Raw genomic sequence first — 24,624 nt, 5'->3', positions numbered from 1 at the left:
TTTGACAAGGATAGCCTATTCACATCTAGTTATACATCACACTGAAGACACTGCTTGGTGATTATTGGAGGCCAACCATTGCAGTCTAGGACAACACTACCAGCATCCCACAGGGCAGTATTTTTGGCTTACTTATGTTCAGTTGCTTGAACAATGAGCTTCCCTTTGTCACAAGGTCAGAACTGCTTTTAGATGAGTCTACAACCTGCAGAAATATTTAGATACTATCCAGGCATAGAGTGTAAAGTGCCGTGCAAGTGGGGAAAGTTACAGCATGGATACGAAGTTGGCTGAGTGACAAGAATCAGAGTAGCGGTAAAGGGTTGTTTTTTGGACTGGAGGAATGTGTAGAGTGGGCTTCCCCATGTTAATGACTTAGACTTGCATGTACAGGGCACAATTTCAAAACTTGCAGATGACCACTTGGCAGCATTGTGAACTGTGGAGAGGATAGTGATAGACTTCAAGAGGACATGGACAGGCTAGTGGAACGACGGTGGAGGGTTGTCACGTGGCAGATAGAATTTAGTGCAGAGAAATGTAAAGTGACACATTTTGGTAAGAAGAACGGGCAGGGGCAATATAAACTAAAAGGTACAATTCTATAGTGGATGCAGGAACAGAGAGCCCTGGGAATATATGAATATAGTTGTCAATATTTACAGTAGTCAAAGAAGAAAATTTCTAGAAAAAATTGAATCACTAAAATGCAGCATGTTGATCTATCAAATGAATGCTGTACTGAGTAACATTTGCCTGTGAACTTTAGAGAGAGGTTTATAGTTTTCCATTATTCCTTTGGCTATTTGACACTGAGAGAGACCTCTTTTGAGTCCCTGTCTTGGAGAAGCAGATAATCAAATGATTATCAAAGGAAATTAATAACTTCCAGAACTGTTATATTCAATTTAAATTTAGCTTGACTAACTCAAGTGTAAAGTTGTCCGTCAGAAATTAAGGCGTTTTACACCCTTCAGTTCCTGAGTACAACGCTCATTTTTTTTTACATATCAGAAGCATGTCCTGTAAACCTTGAGAGTTATTGTTATACGAATGTGAGTGTAATTACAAGTTAAAAGGTAGTACAAAATCAGTCTTTGAAGAAGAATGTTTTTGTCATTTAACATTCCATTATTATGCATGCCAGACCACTTGGCTGATTTTCAGCGTCCAACAAATCACATTCTTGCCCTGGAATTGCTGGGCCTGGATTTTTGCCGAGTCGGCTAACTCGGGAGCCCTTTAAAAATGGCGGGCAGGTCCCGATTCTGGGATTTCTGACCCCATTCCCGGGCTGTCAGAATAAAGGGTGTGGGCTGGTTCCTGTCAAATGCATGCACCCAGCGCTCCCAAACTGGCCAGCTCCATTGCAGAGATAGACATGTCCTACTCCTCTGCAGTTTTCATGGAGTTGGGCCATGTTTTTAGAGTGTCTTGTTTCACAGCCCTTCAGGAGAGTTGGGAACCCTAGTCTGCATAGGGGATCTTCTAAAACATAAGTTCGAAAGGTGTGCCTCATTCTGCCACCCACCGCCCCCCATGCCCAGCTATGCCCCCCATCCACCCCCCATGGCCCCTCATACCCTCAATCCCAAGCTTTGGCACTTGAATGCCCATTGACCTACTATACACTCTATAGAACCAAGGAGCCCTATAGTGACAGTAGGATGTGTTAAAATAAAAGCTTTTAAAAAACTAATTCATTCGTAACTTTCGACTATGTTTAAAAAAATTCATTTCACTTAGAAGGCAATAAAAGTGTTAATCAGCCAGACTTTTTAAATAATCATAACAAAAACAACAAGCCCTTGAAACCACTTTTTAAAAAATTCTTTAACGGGATTTGGGAACCGCTGGCTAGGTCAGTATTTTTATTGCCCAACCTTAATTGCCCTCGAGAAGATGATGGTGAGCTAACTTCGTGAGCAGCTGCATGTATACCCGCAGTGCTGTTAAGAAGGGAGTTTCAGGAATTTGACCCAATGACAATGAAGGAATGGTAATTTGGTTCCAAGTCAGGATAATGTGTGGCTTTGAGGGGAACTTGCAGGTGGTGGTGTTGCCATGCATCTGCTGCCCTTGTCCTTCTAGATGGTAGTGGTTGTGGGTTTATAAGATGCTGTTGAAGGAGCCTGGATGAACTGCAGTGCATCTTGCAGATGGTCCACATTGTGCGTCATTGGTGGATGTTGAAGATGATGGATGGGGTGCCAATCAAGTGGACTTCTTTGTCCTGGATGGTGTTAAGTTCCTTGAGTGTTGGAGCTGCACTCATCCAGGAAGGTGGCGAGTATTCCATCACACTCCTGACTTTTGCCTTGCAGATGGTGGACAGGCTTTGGGGAGTCAGGAAGTGAGTTATTCACTGCAGGATTCCCAGCCTCTGACCTGCTCTTGTAGCCAGAGTATTTATATGGCTTGTCCAGTTCAGCTTTTGGTCAATGGTAAACCCCCAGGATGTTGATAGTGGGGGATTCAGTGATGGTAATGCCATTGAATGTCATGGGGAGATGTTTGGATTCTCTCTTGTTGGAGTTAGTCATTGCCTGGCACTTGTGTGGCACGAATGTTACTTGCCAGTTATCAGTCCAAGCCTGAATGTTGACCAGGTCTTGTTGTATATGGATATGGACTGCTTTAGTATCTGAGGAGTCGCAAGTGGTGCTGAATATTGTGCAATCATGAATGAACATTCCCACTTCTGACCTTATGATGAGGGAAGGTCATTGATGAAGCAGCTAAAGATGGTTGATCCCAGGACGCCACCCTGAGGAACTCTTGCAGTGAGTCCTGGGGCATGTTTAAATAAACATTGTGACACTGACCACAGAGATCAGAATTTTCCCGACTCCTGCTACCCATCTTGAGGATGAAAATTCAAGGTTGAACTTTTATGGGGAATAAATATAACTTTTACAGACTTGGAGAAACACTTATGATTGTTCCTAGCACTTATCAAGAATGGCTAAACAGGTTAGGCCTTTATGCATTACAGTTTAGAAGAATGAGGGGTCATCTTATTGAAATGTACAAGATCCTGAGGGGGCTTGACAGGGTAGGTGTTGAGAAGATGTTTCCACTAGTGGGGGAATTTCAACCTAGGGGATATAGTTACAGAATAAGGGACACTCGTTTAAAACTGAGAAGCAAAGAAATTTCTTCTCTCAGAGGATAGTGAATGTCTGGAGTTCTCTACCCCAGAGAGTTGTGGAGGCTAGATCACTGAAAGTATTTAAAGGGGAGGTAGATAGATATTTGAAATATCGGGGAGTTGAGGGCCATGAGGAGCTGGCACGAAAGAGGAGTTGAGGCTTGGGGCAGATCAGCCATGATCTTATTGAATGGCAGGGCAGGCTTGAGGGGCCGTATGACCTACTCCTATTCCTATTTCTTATGTTATGTTCTTATGTTGGTTGGTGACTCTAAAACCAGAGGGCATAAACTTAAAGATCATCACCAAAAAAAAAAGGAAGAGGTAACGACAACAATTTTTTTCTCTCACAGAGCGTATGAAATGCCGTATCAGGAAAGGTTGGAGGAACTAAATCCATAACAATTTTTTAAGGTTTTGGGAAAGTGAAGAGGAGTGGGACCAGGTGGAGAACTGTGAGAGCCAGCACAAGCGCAAGGGGCCAGATGGCCTCCTTCGCTGCTGTAAGATTGTACTACATGTGCAAGGCCAGTACATCAAGTAGATAAAATATGTCAATAAATCATATCATTCAAATTTAATGGTGTATTTTATTTTCCCCTATAAAATGTCCACTTTGGTAAAAGTCATTAAGCCTTAAGTTATACAGCCTTAATATTAAAACAGCTTCATAGATTATTGTATGGATCACAGCTATAAAATTTAAATGTAAGAAGTGCTTCTTTTTGTTCTTTAAAATTATGCGAGAGGCCATAACTATTCACAACAGTGTGAGATCTCACCAAGAACTGACCCAAAGAGACTGCTGATTTTGTCCTCCTACTATGGCAGTGCTAGGAATAATCATAAGTGTTTCTCCAAGTCTGTAAAAGTTATATTTATTCCCCATAAAAGTTCAACCTTAAGAAAAGATTAAGGCCTGAATTTTCATCTGAGGATGGGTAGCAGGAGTCAGGAAAATTCTGATCTCTGTGGTCAGTACCAGGCCAAAGGATGGAGTTGGTGGTTAGGGAGTGAAGTTTGGAGTGAGAACTGAAAACAATTGTTTCAGTCTTCCCAGTATTTAATTGGAGGAAATTTCTGCTCATTCTGTGCTAGATGTCGGATAAGCAGTCTTAAGCATGGGGTGTCTGCAGGGCACGTGTGAAACCTAATGCTGTGGTTTTGAATGTAGTCACTGAGGGACAGCATGTACATGAGAAATAGGAGGGGACAAGAATAGATCCTTCGGGGATACCAGAGCACCAGGAAGAGAAACCATTGCAAGTGTTTCTAAGCTACGATTAGATAAAAAAGCAACCAGGTGAGAGTATTCCCATCCAGCTAGATGACAGTGGAGGAGAATGGTATGGTGTAATGATGGAGCTAGATTTGATTTAACTCATTGCTTTCAAGTATTAAATTTTGATATAATGTACCAGCAATGATCATGTACCAGCAATGATCATGTGCCATCCATGTTCAGCAACCTCCTCTAAATTCCCAAATGCATACAATGCATATTTGAAGTTACCTTTGACAAACGGACGCCAGGAGGCTCAGGTACAGGTTATGATCGTTTATTTGAGCAATTGCAAGGAGTGAGCCATCTCAAGCAGCTTGAGGTAGCACTCTGCTAAATTACAAGTATTCAGCATGTTTAAACATTACTGGTCAAGTACAAGAACATTGTTCAGATTCCAATCTTATCAACATATAGATACACACATCCCCCTACACCCAGGCAGAGCTTTCTCCCCCAATCTAAGCTGGAACCATCTGGCCTTTCCTTATCTATTGAAGAGCACACTTAATCTATATTATTTTCAACCTTTGTCTCCAGTCTGGCTCCCAAGGCCTTTCTGTTGTTTGCAGGCCTTAAGGCTGTGCAACGTTCATCTGGTAACCTTTAACTGTTAACGTGTTTGGTTGCACTGGCTGCCTGGAGATTTTCAGTAATTCATTCCCTTTCAATAAATTCTTATTGTATTTCCCCTAACAGTCCCCCCTTTTGGCCCTTGGCCTAGCCCAAGGTAGCCAACTACAGTGGTACTGTCTGTCCCTTTACGTACTGCCACCCATTGATACTGGACAGGTATCCAGCTTTGGATCGTAAAGGTACTAGGTCAGTCCATCTGGCCCTTCAATTTAGGCCTCTGACTTGCTGAACCTCTCCTCCAGCTGTTAAAACTCCCCCAGCACCAGTTCTTTTGCCACCTTTGGCTACGATGAATCAAGTATGTTAAATATGTAACTAATATCAGCTGAATCACAACCAGGGCATGGGAGGTAATCTGAATCCACGGGTGTATTTGTACATTTGAGCCCCAATTCCACCACCACCACGTGGAAGAATCTATTTGCTCGATACCCTCTTTTAAGGCTCTAACATATTGCTGCAGTGTATAGTAAGTTCTATATATCTGCTGAGCCGGTCTCCGAATCACGGTTAGGTGCTCTGGTCATAAGGGAATTTCATAGGAGAACTGGTTCAAATACTGTGTCAGGTTATCCTTAAGGCTTTCCATGACCTGAATAGTAGTCATTCTTCTCTTGTATATTTCGACCAGTTCCATCTTCCCCACCCTTGCCGGCACGTACGGATGTGGGCACACTGAATGATTGTGGATGGGGCACATCCAGCTGCTCCCGTACTGGATCTTTTGCTGCCAAGTGGTAATACAATATCTCCCATTCCCCATATGTGCAACGAGTTAGTTCTTTTGCAGCCCATATAGCTTCCATTGCACAATTTGCTGTTGCTTTAAATCCGCACCTTATTTCTTCCATCTCACATACTGGATGTGCGCATACTACTGCGGTGGTCTTAATACTACACCCTTCTAATGTGGTGCTAACTATATTCCCTTCTATGCCTACTGCATATGGTGGAATGTCATGGTATGTAATATATTAATCCCCCGGTATCACCCCAATATTTTCTACTCCATATAATATTCTGCTGGGTGTTGACATAGGTATAACTGGTATTACTAAGACAATGCTTATCAGCATATTATTATTCACTATACATTCAACATTCATTCTATGTACACATGTTAAACCTCTGAGCTGGCAACCAGTCAAGTCATGATCCTTAAGTTGTGAAAGATTAAATAAATGTTCATTAGTTACCCATAAAGGAGCCACCCCTTCATTAATTTGTCTTAAATTCCCTTGGGTTTGTTCCAGTGCCCAGGATCCTTGGTGCTGCAAACATCATTTCTGCTTGCTTCATCTGAAATATTTTTTCCCTATCCCAATCAGTTTATTGATGGTCCCCGCATGACTTTTGAACACGGTAGCCAGGTTTTGGATTAATGTGTCATGTCCTGGTCTGTAATTAATTGGGTGTTGTGAATTCCCTATTCCCGTTCTAAAATTTCCTTGAGCTTGGAGCTCAAGGTCCGGACCTTCTGATCAACAGTTGCCAGGTCAGTCGAATTAACCATTGATGTCCTGATATTGAATATCGTAGTGGCGTCATTTATCAGGCTGCGCTTAACTCGGTTCCCTCGTAAGCCTGGAGGTATAACCATTGATCGCATCCCGCCATTGAACTGAACCACTTCAGTCATCAACTGGCCCATCAGAGCCGTATAAAGTGCACGGGTATGGACTGAGCACCACTGGGGCAGGGCTATACCGGATATGTTCAAGACTATGGGTACCAGCTCACGATGTACATTATCATACAAGACTTTATTATGATTAACCAATACGAGACCATTCGTCGGACCTGGACTCATAACTGGACAAAGTAGGCCGGCTGGTGTGGATTGAGAGGCTTCAATTGCCTCTGCTCGGATTGTTGATACAGTCGTGGGAAGTGGCTGGGTAGTGGTACTAATCTTCCCTCTAGGCTGTATCTCCCATGTCATCTACCATTGTATTTGCCCAAGTCAGTACATTTGGGCCACAAATGTTCCATTTGGAATTCTTAGGGTGGGAATGAGCAATCATTGGTACATACATTGTCAAGCATGCTACATAAACATGACTCTCTGTTTCACAAAAAAAATTGAACTTCCCTGCCCACTTCTTATGCTTAAAACACACAGTCATTAAATTTGGAAACTTAACATAAGAGCCAGTTTTCTCGCGCAGTCCCCACCAACCGCTTGTGCGTGTCATATCCCTGACACTTCCATGCCCAATCTGAAGCAAGCCCTTGCTACAATTCAAAATCACTTGTTCTCCTACAGTTACATTTATCATTCCCCGTTGTGTATCGCATTTGGCACTGTCCGTGCTGTACCAAAGTTCCTTCCGCAGTGCGGGACGAGCAGTGATGATCCCCGACCTTGTTGCCAGTATCGCCATGCCCACGAACATTGACATTGCAATTAACATTCTGTGAACTTAAGCAGATAACCGCCCCAGTCATCACCGGTCGGTTGTTGAGATTAGTTCTGTGAATCGAATCAGTTAATAAAAGGCTTCAGCTGTGACCAGTGCTTCCAGCGCCCCTTTCCCCTAAAGTTCACGCACGCGCATGTATCGCTGGTCATGATTACCTCATACGGTCCCACCCACTTGGGTGCGAACCCAGGTTTTTCGGGAGCCACTTTAACCATTACCTTCTCCCCTATGCTTGGCACTTCGGCTTGCTCTGACCTAACTTCTACTTCCAAGTCCCGTATGATCTGCTGATCCCTAGCCTCCTGCCTTGGCCCGTGAAGCTGCCTGCACAGCTCCCAGACGAATTGCTTCACTCTGTCTCTCTCTCTCTCTCTGTCTTTGTCTGTCTGTCTGTCTTTCTGTCTGTCTCTTTCTCTCTCTGTCTCACTTCCTTTTCCATTTTACACATGCAATAGCTACCATCTTATCTTGTTCAGGTTGTCTGGAGAGACTTACAGTCCGGTAAAGTATTCTCGTAACTGTTTTAAAAAAGAAATCAGGCATTGACATGCTTTGTTTCCTTATCTTCTCAAACAACATTTAATTGTCTCAAAAGTAACCCACTAAATTATGTCTGACTTTTTTTTAGAATGATCCCAGATTCATTAACTCGGTCAAAAATTGGATTTCTGCCAAACTTTGTCAAGGTCTTGAGCTTAACTTTATATTTTGGGAACAGACTGACAATTACAAAAAGCTTGCAGCATTTGAATTAGTGTCAATTGTTGTCAAACCTTTTAAAATAAAAATTCCCTTTTAAGCACTTTATCGGGAACCAAATTGCAATTTTTTAAACTTTGTAAAAACTGTGATTTATTCTATCAAAATTAAACTATCTCTTTCCCATGTGTATTGCTTTGTATCTAGATTAAAGGTTCCATATGTTTACTGACACATTATTTATCTTGGATAGCATCCTAGTTATTCAAAAGTTACCTTCTAAATTACATTGTACTTTACATCTCAAGGTTGTCCCAAACTCAAAAAACAGTGCTGTTGGGATGCATATTTCCTTTCATATTTAATTCATCTCTCCAAAAGAAACCTCTTTTTATCCATTGGAATCACCTAGTGTTTATGTCTTTTGGTTTTCCTAGAATCCTTTTGAATTTCAGGTATTTTTTTCCCCCAGAGTTTTAGAATATCAACTCATATGAGCTAATGTAACTCGTATGTATCAATCCCAATCAGCTTGGAAGTTGGTGATACTAGCCTGCAAGGGGGTGGTACAAAGGTTGGTTCATCTCAAACAAAGGCAAACCCTTTTATCTTTACAGTACCTTCAAATTGCAATTCTTGCCAGAAATCTCAACTCAAACCTTACACTCAAAACCTTGGAATGTTTGAGTATACTTTTCCTTTAATCTAATACGGGGCTTTTGACTCTAAAGTACTGAACTACACACACAAATGACAATTTAAGGAAAGAAACACTTAAAGGCTCACATACAAATGCTTCCTTGCACACAAACACACACACACACATATATATATATATATAAAGGTATGTATTTATATCCCTATAACATGAACTTAATGACTTAAAACTCTCATACTCTAAACAAAACTTCAAGTAGCAGTGGGGGGAATAAAGGGATCTTGGAGGCTCCACCTATAGGGACAATCAAACTGACTGAAGCTCACAATTCCTCTGCTCCTGCCTGTCACTGCTCATTAACCCCCCTAGGGGTGCCCCTTTCTCTCTCTCTCTCTCTCTCTCTTCAGCACAAACAGCTCATGTAACTTAGATCAATTCATGTTTTTAAGTTACAAAAAAATTGAGTGGGGGACCTTTCAGGTCCCAATCATCTTTCCACATATTCCCATTCTCTGTTGTTCCGTTATGAACCTCATGATGGAGTCCGCGGCTCCCCAGTCGAGTTCCATAGCACATTCCTGTTTTTCTGATGGCATCCTGTTCTTATATTCCCATCTGTCTCTGCGCAGTTAGCTTGCGTGGCTCTAATAACTTAATTACTTGTGGTCTACTTGTTTTCCCCAGGGGTTTAGCCTCTGTGCGGCTTTAACTATGGTTCTATTTTAAACCGTAGCCCGCCAGCATGGCTCCGCCTCCTCTCACGGTAGTGGTCCGGCCACCCTGCGTGGCTTAGGCTCCACTCCCCCACCAGCGTGGCTCCTATCCTGAGTCCTCCTCCCGACTCTTTTGATATTCGACCGGACCGTTCTGGAGTAGGTTTACTGCACGAACGACGGGTGATAAATAAAGTATACTCACCCACTTTGCAGAACCATCCTGGGGATCCGATCCAAGTATCCTGCCGAGTACGCCAAACTGTTGTGGTAGCTTTGACAAACAAACCACAGGAGGCTCAGGTACAGGTTATGATCGTTTATTCGAGCAATAGCAAGGAGTGAGCCATCTCGAGCAGCTTGAGGTAGCACTCTGCTAAATTACAGGTATTCAGCATGTTTAAACATTACTGGTCATGCACAAGAACATTGTTCAGATTCCAATCTTGTCAACATATAGGTACACACATCCCCCTACACCCAGGCAGAGCTTTCTCCCCCAATCTAAGCTGGAACCATCTGGCCTTTCCTTATCTATTGAAGAGCACACTTAATCTATATTATTTTCAACCTTTGTCTCCAGTCTGGCTCCCAAGGCCTTTCTGTTGTTTACAGGCCCTAAGGCTGTGCAAGGTTCATCTGGTAACCTTTAACTGTTAACGTGTTTGGTAGCACTGGCTGCCTGGAGATTTTCAGTAATTCATTCCCTTTCAATAAATTCTTACTGCATTTCCCCTAACAGTATTCTACCTCTCCCACAAACTTGAGGGATGTTTGACATGCTGTCTTGGCACTAAATATTCTAGGTCTAAAACACCTCAGTTCTAACCCCTGTAGAGACAGATAACTTCTGAAAAGAGATTAATTTTCCAATGATCGACGGAAATAACTGAAGAACAAGGTTTCTCTTTTTAATTCTTTTACTCTAAGAAATAAACTACAATCAATCTATATCAAACATTAATTAGCAGGCAACCAATACACCAAACTAAAGAAAAGGGTACTTTTCACATTAACTAATGAAAGCAACTGCACTTCTGGTAGATCTGTAGCATTACAAAAACACGTCCAAATTTAGTTCCAGCTCTCCATCTGGCTCACTTCTCCCTGCTGCATTGTGTTGAAACTTCCAATGTCCTTCAAAAGTTGTTCCACTCAGCCTGAGTGTTCCAGATCCAATATTTACTAGCAAGGCCCACCTCAGTGACTCCTTGTTCCTTACATCTCCAAAAGTCTCATTAGTTCTGTCCCCTTCCTTTAAAACAGATAACCAACTCCCACAAACACCCTGCTTGTTTCTTAACACAAAATAGGCCTCCTCTGCTCTTGACAGCAGCAGCTGCTTTGCTTCTCCGCACAGCAGTAGTTGCTTTGTTTCACTCCGTTTCTCAAAAAGCAGCTTTTCCCTTTTTTGTGAGGTGCTGTGACAGGGGTGAAAACTGTCAATTGATATTTGAATTGGTTACTGTTTGAGATTCTTCCCCATGGCAACCAGATCACATGGCATTTCTCCGAGCTGGGGTGCTTTCGGAATTCTCTGTCTCACCCTAAGTTAAAGGAGATATCTTAAAACATAACCATCTTGTAAAGTCCAGCTTTCGTAACACTGCAAATTAAAGCTTCCTCTCCTCTGCACCAGCAATGTGGCTTAATATTATTCTGAAGGAGCATTAGTTATTGCACCAAAGTGTTTACTTTTCTGTTTCCCAAATAAGACATCTTTATGGCCTCTATGTGTGAGATTGTCAGTTTAGTGTTGAATTATGGACAATTCTGTGCTGTGGAGTTATGCCACTTGTAGCTTGCTTCAGGCTGCCCAAACTCATTTCACCTGGGATGTTTGCATCTTGAAGAGGAGTTTCAATCTAGGCTGAATTTAAAACCCAGTCCTTTGAAAGGGCAACAGTACTAACCATTTACTGTCTTGTTTAAATATGTATTAAATTCCATATTTTAATATCTGGAGCTTTATTTTATATCATTTTTATTATTTATAAGAAGTTTGTAATATGTGCGCAAACTTCTAATCATAAATATTGTTTTCTGTGTCAATTTTACCAGGCCAGGATAGGTACAGGGACAAAGTAGCAGGTTAATATGCCTGACAGTTTGATGAAATAGAGAAAGCAACTTAACATTAGCAGCAGTTAGCAGTGCCTTTTCATTTAAAGACTATGATCTTAAAAAAAAATGTTCAGTCTCTGCATCTTGAAACTGAGACTCTTGTCTGACACTGACTTCATACTTCACAGAAACGATTGTGATCCTGAGACTCTTTCCTCCAGCTGAACAAAAATCAATAATTTTCTAAAGTGTAATCAAATGATAGTCCTGGTTCAGACAGAGATTAAGTGCTGTGTGACTGAAGGCATCCATTTCCATTGATTTTCCTTGTAAACGACCTTACACTGGACCTCATGAATTAAAGTATTAATACCCGAATTTTTATTCTGAGCAGGTGTTTTTTTTAAATATTCTGAACTGTTGCAGTTAGTTACTAGAGGCAGTGGGATTTATTTGTTGTAATAATTGGGTTCAGAGTGAGTGGATTCAGTTGCACCGCATTATGTATATAAAGCCTACACACTTCTTAGTATTCAATGGGCTTTATTTACTATTGTGGCTGTCACATGATAAAGTATCACTTTTCAACTGAATTACCCCAGCTACCTGTAATAAGTTCCATCTTGTATCCTAAACGTAACCATCATAAGATCAGAAGTGGAGATGTTTGCTGATGATTGCACAGTATTCAGTACCATTTGTGAATCTTCATATAGTGAAGCAGTCCATGTCCATATGCAGCAAGACCTGGACGACATTCGATCTTGGAAAAATAAGCAGCAAGTAACATTCGCAACACACAATTGCCAGGCAGTAACCACCTTCAACAAAAAAAATTTAACCACCTCCCCTGGACATTCAATGACTTTACCATCACTAAAACCCCAACTATCAACATCCTGAGGGTTACCATTGATCAGAAACTTAGCTGGACCAGTCATATAAAAACTGTGGCTACAAGTGAAGGTCAGACCTAGGAATTCTGCAATGAGTAACTCACCTCCTGACTCCCCAAAGCCTGTACAAAATCTACAAGGCACAAGTCAGGGGTATGGTGGAATACCCTCCATTTGCCTGGATGAGTGCAGTTCTAACAACACTTAAGAAGCTCAACACTATTCAGGACAAAACAGCCCACTTGGCTGGGACCTCATCCAACACCTTAAACATTCATTCCCTCCACTACTTGTGCACAGTGGCAGTATTCTACAAGATGCACTGCAGCAACTCACCAAGCCTTCTCCGAGAGCACTACCTACACTCATGACCTCTACCACCTAGAATGATAAGGGCAGCAGATCCAAGGGAACACCACCTGCGAATTCTCTTTCAAGTCACACGTCACCCTGACTTGGAACTATGTTGCCATTCATTCGCTATCACTGGATCAAAATCTTGGAACTCCCTTCCAACAGCACTGTGGGTGTACCTACACCACATGGGCTGCCACCTGCAATTTAGAATTGCAGTCAGTCAGATTGGGATAAAAAGCAATGGGTAAGTCCCCCTGCTTCATTTAACTACTGCCTTCCCCAGGATGGAATGGTGGTGATGGTAATTAAATTCCTCTCCTTGTTTTCTCCAACTTTCTTTTAGTCTTTCCTTATGAGAAAACTTCTCTATTTGTGTGACAGAATATAAGTATATCCTTTCTGATGATGCACATAATAAATATTGTACGTTAAACTACAGTACTGATCCCTGGGAAGGACTTCAAGGCTTTAGTTATATCTACAAACTAGCTAGAGATGAGTATGAGAGGAGAAAATCATGGGTATTGTTTTGGTAAAGCGACCTCAAGGAAGGATAGAATCTACATTGCCTGCACTGCTTTGTAGAATTGATGGGCATGGAGATTGATTCCTTCAACTTAAGACAGTGCACATGTGCATACGTTGATTATTGCTTTGTTATTAGCTTTGTACACGGTTGCATTCAGATTGATGTTCATTTTTGATTTTCGAGGTAGTTGCATTCAGATTAAGGACTGACTCTGAACCATGAAACTCTCTTACATCTATTTAAGTGGATTTAACTGGAGGAAGATTTTAAAGAGGCATTTTCTTGATTGATACAGATGGAAAGTAACTGAAATGGCTACATTATTTTAATTGCTGTGACGTTTTGCAATGTGCCTTTTGCCTGAGGTTATGCGTTAACTTTGTAGTGTCTGGAATATAAAGGTGGGAAAAAGGGCTTGCCAAATATTTCAATAAGTATACCATTGAAGAAAGTCACATTTTGTTTCACAAATGTACTGAAGGATCTCTATTATTGAAAATAACACAGACATCTTCCGATAGAAGTGCTATTTATTAATGATGTTAGGTAGTGGCAGATTTATTCAGGTGGTTTCCTCAAGGAATGGTTAATGGAAATTGGAAACAAACAAGGTATCTATGACTGCTAACATAATATAAATCCCTTTCTATTGCTTTTACTTGTATCAATTTATATGTGCAAAATCTTGCAGGTGGTACTTTGTACTTGCTGAATAATTTTATTTATCCAGAAAAATACACTAAAAAAATCCAAAAACTGATTTTTAGGCATAAAGTGCTGAACTTCGAATGTTAAATGCGTCAGCAGTAAATAGCAAGTGTGAGCATTACAACTTGAAAGTTGAGAAGGGGGTCCTTCAGTGTATAGAGTTTGTCTAAATGCTTGTTAGCATAATTTAAGTTTTGGAATGATGATCGAGATAGATGCAATTGCTGGAAATCTGGAATTTAAAAATAGAAAATATAGGGAATACTCAGGTCCTTCAACATCAGCACCTTGCATTCCAGAGGTGTGAGAGTTATAAAACTGAATTCCAGCCCCAAAGAATGAGGTAGTAAGAAGGATGACCAAAAATATCATGATTAAACAGGTGGATTTAAAGGAGGATCTTAAAAGTGGAGTGGAAAGTGGAAAGTCACAGAGATTTGGGAAGGATTCCAGAGCATGGGCCTTAAGTGGTTGAAAGCATGAGCATCAGTTTTTAAAAATTCATTCATGGGATGTGGGCTTCGCTGGCTGGGCCAGCATTTATTGCCCATCCCTAGTTGCCCTTGAGAAGGTAGTGATGAGCTGCCTTTTCAACCGCTGTAGTCCGTGTGGTGTAGGTACACCCACAGTGCTGTTAGGAAGGGAGTTCCAGGATTTTGACCGAGCGACAGTGAAGGAACGGCAATATATTTCCAAGTCAGTATGGTGAGTGACTTGGAGGGGAACTTCCAGGTGGTGGTGTTCCCATCTATCTGCTGCCCTTGTCCTTCTAGGTGGTAGTGGTCATGAGTTTGGAAGGTGTTGTCAAAGGAGCCTCGGTGAATTCCTGCTGTGCATCTTGTAGATGGTACATAGTTCTGCTACTGTGCGTAAGTGGTGGAGGGAATGAATTTTTGTGGATGTGGTGCCAATCAAGCGGACTGCTTTGTCCTGGACGGTGTCAAGCTTCTTGAGTGCTGTGGGAGCTGCACTCGTCCAGGCAAGTGGGGAGTATTCCATTACACTCCTGACTTGTGCCTTGTAGATGGTGGACAGGCTTTGGGGAGTTGGGAAATGAGTTACCCGTCACACGATTTCCTAGCCTCTGACCTGCTCTTGTAGCCACAGTATTTATATGGCTAGTCCAGTTCAGTTTCTGGCCAATGGTAGCCCTCAGAATGTTGATAGTGGGTGATTCAGTGATGGTAATGCCATTGAACATCAAGGGTGATGGTTGGATTCTCTTCTGTTGGAGATGGTAATTGGCTGACACTTGTGTGGTGCAAATGTTACTTGCCACTTGTCAGCCCAAGCCTGGATATTGTCCAGGTCTTGCTGCGTTTGGACTTGGACTGCTTCAGTATCTGAGGAGTCGTGAATGATGCTGAACATGTGCAATCATCAGGGAACATTCCCATTCTGACCTTATGATTGAAGGAAGGTCATTGATGAAGCAGCTGAAGATGATTGGGCCTAGGACACTACCCTGGGGAACTCCTGTAGTGATGTCCTGGAGCTGAGATTACTGGCTTCCAACAGCCACAGCCATCTTCCTTTGTGCTAGGTGTGACTCCAACCAGTGGAGCGTTTCTCCCTGATTCCCATTGACTCCAGTTTTGCTAGGGCTCCTTGATGCCACACTTGGTCAAATGTTGTCTTGATGTCAAGGGCAGTCACTCTCACTTCACCTCGGGAGTTCAGCTATTTTATCCATGTTTGAACTAAGGCTGTAATGAGGTCAGGAGCTGAGTGGCCCTGGCGGAACCCAAACTAGGTGTCAGTGAGCAGGTTATTGCTAAGCAAGCGCCACTTGATAGCACTGTTGATGACTCCTTCCATTACTTTACTGATGATCAAGAGCAGACTGATGGGGTGGTAATTGGCTGGCTTGGATTTGTCCTGCTTTTTGTGTACAGGACATACATGGGCAATTTTCCACATAGCCGGGTAGATGCCAGTGTTGAAGCTGCACTGGAAGAGCTTGGCTAGGGTCGTAGCAAGTTCTGGAGCACAAATCTTCAGTACTATTGCCAGAATATTGTCAGGGCCAATAGGCTTTGCAGTATCCAGTGCTTTCAGCCATTTCTTGATATCACGTGGAGTGAATCAAATTGGCTGAAGGCTGGCATCTGTGATGCTAGGACCCCTGGAGGAGGCCGAGATGGATCATCCACTTGGCACTTCTGGCTGAAGATTGTTGCGAATGCTTCAGCCTTATCTTTTGCACTGTTGTGCTGGGCTCCTCCATCATTTAGGATGGGGATATTTGTGGAGCCGCCTCCTCCAGTGAGTTGTTTGATTTTTCACCACCATTCACGACTGGATGTGGCAGGACTGCAGAGCTTCAATCTGAACTGTTGGTTGTGGGATCGCTAAGCTCTATCTATTACTTGCTGCTTATGCTGTTTGACACGCAAGTAGTCCTGTGTTATAGGTTCACCAGGTTGACACCTCATTTTTAGGTATGCCTGGTGCTGCTCCTGGCATGCCCTCCTGCACCCTTCATTGAACCAAAGCTGATCCCTTGGCTTGATGGTAATGGTAGAGTGGAGGATGTGCCAGGCCATGAGATTATAAATTGTGTTTGAGTATAATTCTGCTGTTGCTGATGGCCCACAGTGCCTCATGGATGCCCAGTCTTGATTTGCTAGATCTGTTCAAAATCTATCCCATTTAGCACGGTGGTCGTGCTACACAATACGATGGAGGGTGTCCTCAATGTGAAGGCGGGAGTTCGTCTCCACGATGACTGTGCGGTGGTCACTCCTACCAACACGGTCATGGACAGATGCTCCTGCGGCATCAGTATCAATAGTGTACAGAAGGCCAGAGTGAGGGAGGACAGTGTTTGGGCGGTGAAGAAGGGTAGTTAGAGATAAAGTCATTTGAATAAAAGATGAAAATTTAAATTTGAGGCGCAATGGAACTGAAGTCAATTTAGGTCACTGAGGATAAAGGGTGATGCGTTTTCAATTATAAAAGGTGCTGTCAGCTGGATTTTGGATGAGCTGAAATGGAGTGGAAGGCCAACCATTAGAGTATTGAAACAGTAGACTCTGTAGGTGACAAAGGTGTACTTGAGAGTTACGAAGTCACAATAGGGAGCCTTTGACAAGAATAATTCTGCATTTCGAAGCTCAGATCGGTGTTGAATAGGATGGGGAGGCTGCAAACAGTTTGGTTCAACGTCAAATTGTGATCAGGGAAGGAAATATATTCAGTGGTGAAGATACATACCTTGTTACTGTGGCCTTGGATGGTATCTTTGGTTTTCCCATTGTTTAACTGGAGAAAATTGTAACCAGGATGTTGTGTAAGCAGACTGCCAGTGTACAGAAACAGTGCAGAAATATAGATGTCATCAGTGTGAATGTGGAAGCTGAGCTCATGATTGTGGATGTTGTTGCCAAAAAGCAGCACCTAAAGGAGGACAAGGAAGGAATCAAGAGTGGATCTTAGGGAGACTCCTAAGTTGATGGTATGGGGATGTAAGATTAATGGAATGATCTGGCTATGATTGGATGGATAAAAATGCAATTAAATGAGGGCAATCCTACCCAGTGTATACTGTTGGATAGACCCTGGAAGGGATGGTGTGGTCAGCCATGCCAAAGATTGCAGAGAGGTTGTAGAAAGCAAGGAACAATGATCCACCACTATCACAAAGAATGTAATTTGTGACTTTTTTCAGAACAATTTAAATGCTGTGGAGGCGGCGTGGTCACGTTGTTGCAGGATTTCAAATGGAAAGTTCAGGGAGAGATGGAGGCATCCCTCCTGGGTCTAGGAGGCATCAGTATTTTTAAGAACTTTGGTAAGGAAAAAGATGTTCTAGGTGAAGTACTTTGCAAGGACAGAAGGTGATTGCTTTGAGAAGTTGCTGGCAATTTTGACATGTTTATCTGGTAGATGTTTCAAGTGAAGGTGAGTAACTTGCAGTAGAAGGGAGAGAAAGTTTCCCCATGAAACCTTTAAAATTCATTCATGGATGTAAGCATCATTGGATGGCCAGCACTTATTGCTCATCCCTAATTGCTCTTGAGAAGGTTTTGGTGAGCTGCCACCTTGAACCGCTACAGTTGGTGTGATGTTGGTACATCCAAAACGGGGTTAGGTAGGATGTTCCAAGGCCCAGTGACAATGAAAGAATGGCAATATATTTCCAAGTCAGGATGTGTACGATTTTGAAGGGAACTTGTAGGATGTGGTGTTCCCATGCGCCTGCTACCCTTGTCCTTCTAGATGATAGAAATCAGGTTTGGAAGGTGCTGTTGAAGAAGCTTTAGTGAGTTGTTGCTGTGCAGCTAGTAGATGGTACATGCTGCAGCCATGCAATGAAGCTGAAAGAATTACATATCCCACTATCTTCCCTGTTGCTGGAGAGAATTAAGGCCCTCAACATGCAGGGAGATTAGGGAGCCCATGAAACCATATTGGTCACTGGAGGTGCTGTCCCATCTCTGTGAAGGAAATCCTTCATCTGTATCAAGAAACTCTTTTCTAAACTGCCTTCCATCTAGAATATGAATAACATAAAGGAAAAAAGCTAATAATTGAGACCGAATAATAACCAAGAAACAAGCAAACACAAACTTGCAAAAAATCAGACAAATGTCAGCATGTAGAAACTTCAAACCCTTACCAAACTCATCTGCCTAATAACCCAGAACTACCCAGAAAAGTCTATATCAAGGAGAAAAAGGGCAAGTGCATGGCCACTCTTAAGGATGTGTTCTTTATTGTAACCACAGCATTTATGTGGCTTGTCTAATTAAGTTTCTGGTTAATGGTCCCCAGCGTGTTGATGGTGGGGAAGTTAGCAATGGTAATGCCATTGATTGTCAAGAGGTGATAGTTAAATTCTCACTTTTTGGAGGTGGTCATTGTGTGGCACGAATGTGACAATGCCATTGTAGGCCATGGGAAGGTGGTTAGACGTATTGTAGGGAGGGATGAGTATTTCGAACATGGGGGCGAGAATTTTAAATTTGAGGAGTTGGTAGCCCAGCAAAGGTGAACCAAGCACCCATGTAGGTCAGTAAGCACAGGAGTGAAAGGTGATTGGGACTCGGCGCAAGATAGGAAATGGGCAGCAGAGTTTTAGATGAGCTCAAGCTTTTGTAAAATAGGAGGTCAGCCAGGGGAGCCTGAGATAGTCAAGAATGGAAGTAACAAAAGCGTGGCTGGAAGTTTGAACAGCAGATGAACTGAGGCAGGGCAAAAATGGACAATAATTCAGAGGTGTAAGTAAAGATAGTGTTTGGTAATGGAGAGAATATGGAGTTGGAAGTTTACCTCCAGATCAAGTAACATAAGTCTGGTTCAATCTGAGTAAATGAGCATTCCCTCACCACTCTCCCTGGAATTAGTGGAGCCAAGGTGATGGCTTCAATCTTTTCAATGTTTATTTGGGGAAGTTGCTGCTCTTACAGGACTGGATGTCTGGCAAGCAGCCTGACAACACAATAGAGTTGGTAATAAGTTTGAGCTCAGTGTCATTGCCGTGCTAGTGGAACCTGCCGTTCTGTCTTTGGATGCTGTTGCCGAAGGGCAACATATAAATGAGAAGCAGGAGGCCAAGGATAGATCATTGGTGGGCTCCAGAGGATATCTAACCAGGTTATTAAGAGCTAATGTACAAAGCGGTCATTCTATGAAAATGCAATTGAAGTGATAGCTTAAGGCACCTGTGCTATGAGGGGAAGATGAAAAACCTGGTAATATTTACTCTAGAGAAAAGGATGCTCAGGGAATATATTATTTAGACTTTGAAGATACTTAAGGGAATGAATCAACTGAACTTTGATAATATACTGGAGATTACTACTAGAACTAAAACTTTCATTTTGTACTCAATGGCATTATGAAGATTACTCAGCTTTTTAAAAAAATAATTCATGGGATGTAGCCATGATTGGCAAGGCCAATATTGCTCATCCTTAATTACTCTTGGGAAGATGGTGGTGAATCCAATTCTTGAACCGCTGCAGTCCTTGTGGTGTAGGTACTTCTACAGTGCTGTTAGATAGGGAGTTCCAGGATTTTGACATTGACCTGTAAATTTTTTTTTAATATATTCGTTCATGGGATAGGGATGTCGGTGGCTAGGCCAGCATTTAATGCCCATCCCTAATTGCCCTTGAGAAGGTGGTGGTGAGCTGCCTTCTTGAAATGCAGCAGTCTATGTGATATAGGTATACCCATAGTGCTGTTAGGGAGGGAGTTCCAAGATTTTGCCCCAGCGGCAGTGAAGGAACGGCAATATATTTCCAAGTCAAGATGCTGTGTGGCTTGGAGGTGAAGTCCCAGCTGGTGGTGTTCCCATGTATTTGCTATTCTTGCCCTATTAGATGGTAGCAGCCATGGATTTGGAAACTGCATCTGGATTATGTTGGACACCTAATATCTCTTCCTTGCAATAACAGGGTCCACTGAGCTAAGTGAAGGTTGAACACTGAAACGTGCTTTGGACTTCTGCCCAAGAACAGCTGTATAGAAATGTGTTTGGTTAGTAGGTTCAACTGTGCCAGTTCCACTATGTAAGTAAAATGCTTGATGACCTAAAGGATGCAGGCTAATGTTTCTTCACATACGAAATAGACTTGGATGCATAAGCGACAGCTCTCTGTTTGTCACGAGCCTTTTGGATTAGGATCATTGATAGAAAATATTAATTGGCTGTTGTCTCTAGGCAAAAAGACTTTTCTGGGTCACCTGGGGCGAGAGCAGTCTTTTGGTAATGCTTTTTTTAACTGATTAACTCATTTTTGCACAGGTGGGTAACCAAAATCTCCTATAAAATCCCAGTAATACCTGTCCCAAAATTGACTGTATCACCTTAGCAGATATTTGTAGGGGTAACTCCTAGAATCATATAGTACAGCACAAAAGGAGGCCATTTGGCCCATTGAGTTTGCACTGTTCTTTCCAAGAATAATCCAGTTGTTCCATTCCCTGCTTTTTCTGCACATCCTTAAAATTTTTTTGGCAGAATCATTAATAGGTAGAGTTTCAGCTGAAGTGGAAACATCACTATTCCTTCGTACAAATTCAAATTCAAATATACCTGATTCAGTAACAACACAAAGATGATAGTTCATGTCATATCTGCATTGGCATTGAATATACATGGCAAATACACCATATTTGAATACGTGATGCTGTAATGGTGTCATGAAAATGTAATAATTTTCATAATATTATTGTAAAGGTAGGTTAATAGTGGGGTTTGCAAGAGTTTCTCTGTGTGGATGTGTGTGTGGGGGGCTGGTTAATTGAATTGCAGACAGCTAGTCTGGAGCTTTTGAGTTATCAAAAGTGAAGCTAGGTTTGAACTGCTAAATACACAGACATGGCTGAAATTTTAGAATGTGAGGTGTGAGGAATGTTTGCATTTTTAGATAATCCAGAGCCGTGAATCCAGAGAGATAGTAAGGTGTTACACCTAGCCAACAGAGGGTAAGCCAAACAGTGTGTTTATTTTTCCTAAAGATTAGTGAAGAACATGAGTACTATGGAAGATTTGTATTTTGGAAAATGTAAAGTTGCAAGGACATATTGGAACAATGGGATTTACATTAAAAAGGGAGAAACATGTATATAGGAGATGGGGTTATGTGTAAGGAAAGAAGGCGTTCTGAGATCTAACAAGTGTGAAACGCCTCCAGCTTCTATGTATCAAGCTGCTGTCCACAGGAACCGAAGCTAAGAGAATTCATTGTGAATATCACTGTCCAGGATATTGTGTGCTTTGCCTGGGCCTGTTGAAATCTATGTTGTTTTACTGTTGCATTAATGGAGGTGTAACTAGGAGCTAGATTAATTAGGAGATTTAAGAGTTATTATAGTAGTAATTTGTAGATCTATGTATGTGCTTAAAATCTTTTTTTCTATTAATAAATATTTAATTTAGTTTTGTAAAAAAACCTCAAATCTTGGTGGGCTCATTACTACTGAATTCAAGGCATGCATCTAGAAATAAAGTACAAATTGCCAACAGCTGTGGCAGCTGTTCCAAGTTCCCCTCTTGGATTTGAGCAGCTCAGAATTTTCTATCCACTGTACCAAAACAATTGGCATCATAAACACCAACTAATGTATGGTCATGTTTGATCAAAAGTATTTAGCTATCAGTCACCAACTTGGCAGAAGTTGAGTTTGGTTGATTATTACTGCTTGAAATTCAGATTTTTGAAAAATCGTTTAATATGGTTGTCACTGTTTTTAATACTTTTGTTGCAGATTCACTAAGGCAGAACTTCAAAGCCTGCATTAATGGCTGCCACAGATGATATGTTTGTTCCTCTAGACTGTTTTCTTCCTACAGGTACTTTTATTTTTACTCTCAAACAGTGCGTCTGTATGTTTTATTGGGCTATTTGCCATTTATGTGATGTTTGTACTTGGTATGTTGGGTGCAACTTTCCAGACGTGTACTCAAAACATGTGTACTCCAGCTTTTTTAGAACTCAAAGGAAACTATTACTAATGGTTTTACATAAATGCTTGAAGTGGTCATCAGTGGGGGATCTTATGCCTCAAATAAGTATTTGAGATCGCCTTAACTCAAATAAAAAAAATCATGTTGTTAAAGCAATCATTGTTCTGCGCCGGCTCCCTGCAAGAGCAACACAAGTGATTTTTTAAGAAATTAATTCTTGGGATGTGTTGAGCACCTTCTTGAACCACTGCAGTCCATTTTGTATAGGTACTCTCACAGTTCTGTTAAAGGGGAAGTTCGAGGATTTTGACCCAGTGACGATGGAGGAACAGTGATATAGTTCCAAGCCAGGATAGTATGTGACTTGGAGGGGAGCTTGCAAGTGGTGGTGTTTCAGTTTAAACTATGTAAATTAAATATTAAATATAGTATCCTGAATTACATATTCTGTTCATGTTAAAATGCAAGAATGTGTGGATATACTGAGGAGGAAAAAGCACTAATTTTATGCACTTTATCTATATTTTCACTATATTTACTATTCATTATCTAGCAAATCAGTTCCTTCCTGTTTTACTTTCATTTTTTCTGTTTTTTGTTCTGGACAGGCCTCTCAAAGACATAAGCGCTGTAATACATAGCATGTGGCTATGATGTAGATAGTACTTTATGTCCAGCATCGAAATTACTTGTGAAAGTGCTTCTGTTGATACTTCCGCTTCTGAATGTATCTAATCATAACAAATACTCCAGACTTGATTTCAGAACAGAATTTTCACTTTGATTTTAGTTTTGCACAGCACTGAAAGATTGGAAAGAGCACTAGAAACAGTTAAGTCAGAACTAGTTTAACTTCTCATTACTGTACCTTACGAATACACCAGAATTTGGACAGGCTGAATTGGTGAATTGCAGTGGTTATGGTCTGGATGAAATATTCAGAAAGAAGTGTTATAAATGTATGAGGCAATATCCCGATTGAGGATGTGGAGTGTTGGAAAAAATGTATAATGGCTGAGAATTATTCATTTTGATCGAGAGCAAGTAAGCAATCTAATCCTAGGTATAAATCCAATAAGAAATTTATTACCCAGAGAGTGGTTAGAATGTGGAATTTGCTGCCACATGGAGTGGTTGAGGTGACTGCTGTACATGTAATTAAGGGGGAGCTAGATAAGTATATGAGGGAGCAAGGAATGGAAGGGTATGCTAAAAGGGTTGGATGAAGTAGGATGAGAGGAGACTCACATGGAGCATAAACACCAGCATAGCCCAGTTTGACCGAATGGCCTGTTTCTCTGCTGTAAATTCTCTGTAATTTTATGTATGCATGTGCTTGTGCCACTGAAGGAATTGGCTATCTAGAAATGCAAAACAGTATCTTTTGTCTCATTGTTTATTTTAGATCAAGAGCTTGCTGTATGAGAAATTGTGATGGCACAAACTAGTGTCATATAAGTGGACAGTGTCCATTACTCTTTGGGTGAAACTATTTTTTAAAATTTCATTTATCTGGCAACATTAATTTTGACAAGATGCAGATGCTGTTAAGTCCTTTGTGCATATCTTTATTATCTGAAACTTTGAAATAGCAATTTAATTGGATTTTTCTGTGTGTGGGTGTGCCTGGTATGCCAGCTCTTGTGCTAAGCATTGTGCAAATTATTTGAATGTTTTCTGGAAGTACAATAACTGGACACTTAGTGTAATTGATTTTATCCTGCCTGCATTCACATCTTAATGTGTCAGACAGTGAAGTGAAAATATTGCAATAAAAGATAAATTCTGTATTCTGTACAAGATATAATGCAGAATTTTTACTTTTTTACATTCCAGCTATGCGCAGACCTTTTTGTTCCAGATAATCAATTTGTAAAATGACCGGAACTTATCATTTTAGGTAGGGATTTTAATATTTATTAAGCATGATCTAAATGAAGACAGCTTGAAATACTGCACACCTTGTATTCAAGATTAGCTGCCACTACTGATGTGTAAAATGTCCTCAACTTTGCATTGGACTTTGTCAGTAAGTATGAATACTGTATTTTGAAGTCAATCCCCCCAGATTCTTGTTTGAATTCTAAAC

General features: G+C 41.3%; 1 protein-coding gene across 7 annotated transcripts in view; it reads left to right on the top strand.

The window, feature by feature from the left end:
- Window positions 1–24,624, top strand: part of tpk1 (thiamin pyrophosphokinase 1) — a 369,053-nt gene that overhangs the window by 41,537 nt on the left and 302,892 nt on the right. For 3 of the 7 annotated variants that reach the window (XM_078538592.1, XM_078538593.1, XM_078538590.1), the window contains one exon: window positions 22,337–22,421. The exons of the other annotated variants lie outside the window; for them this stretch is intronic. In XM_078538592.1, coding sequence (XP_078394718.1) covers window positions 22,370–22,421 — 52 coding nt within the window. In that variant the 5' untranslated portion in view covers window positions 22,337–22,369. Of the gene's footprint in view, window positions 1–22,336; window positions 22,422–24,624 lie in introns of those variants that run through there. 7 annotated transcript variants of the gene reach the window in all.

The sequence above is a fragment of the Cetorhinus maximus genome, chromosome 3 (genome assembly GCF_964194155.1).
Source record: "Cetorhinus maximus chromosome 3, sCetMax3.hap1.1, whole genome shotgun sequence".
Taxonomy (NCBI): domain Eukaryota; kingdom Metazoa; phylum Chordata; class Chondrichthyes; order Lamniformes; family Cetorhinidae; genus Cetorhinus; species Cetorhinus maximus.
This window is presented reverse-complemented; position numbering and strand designations above follow the sequence as displayed.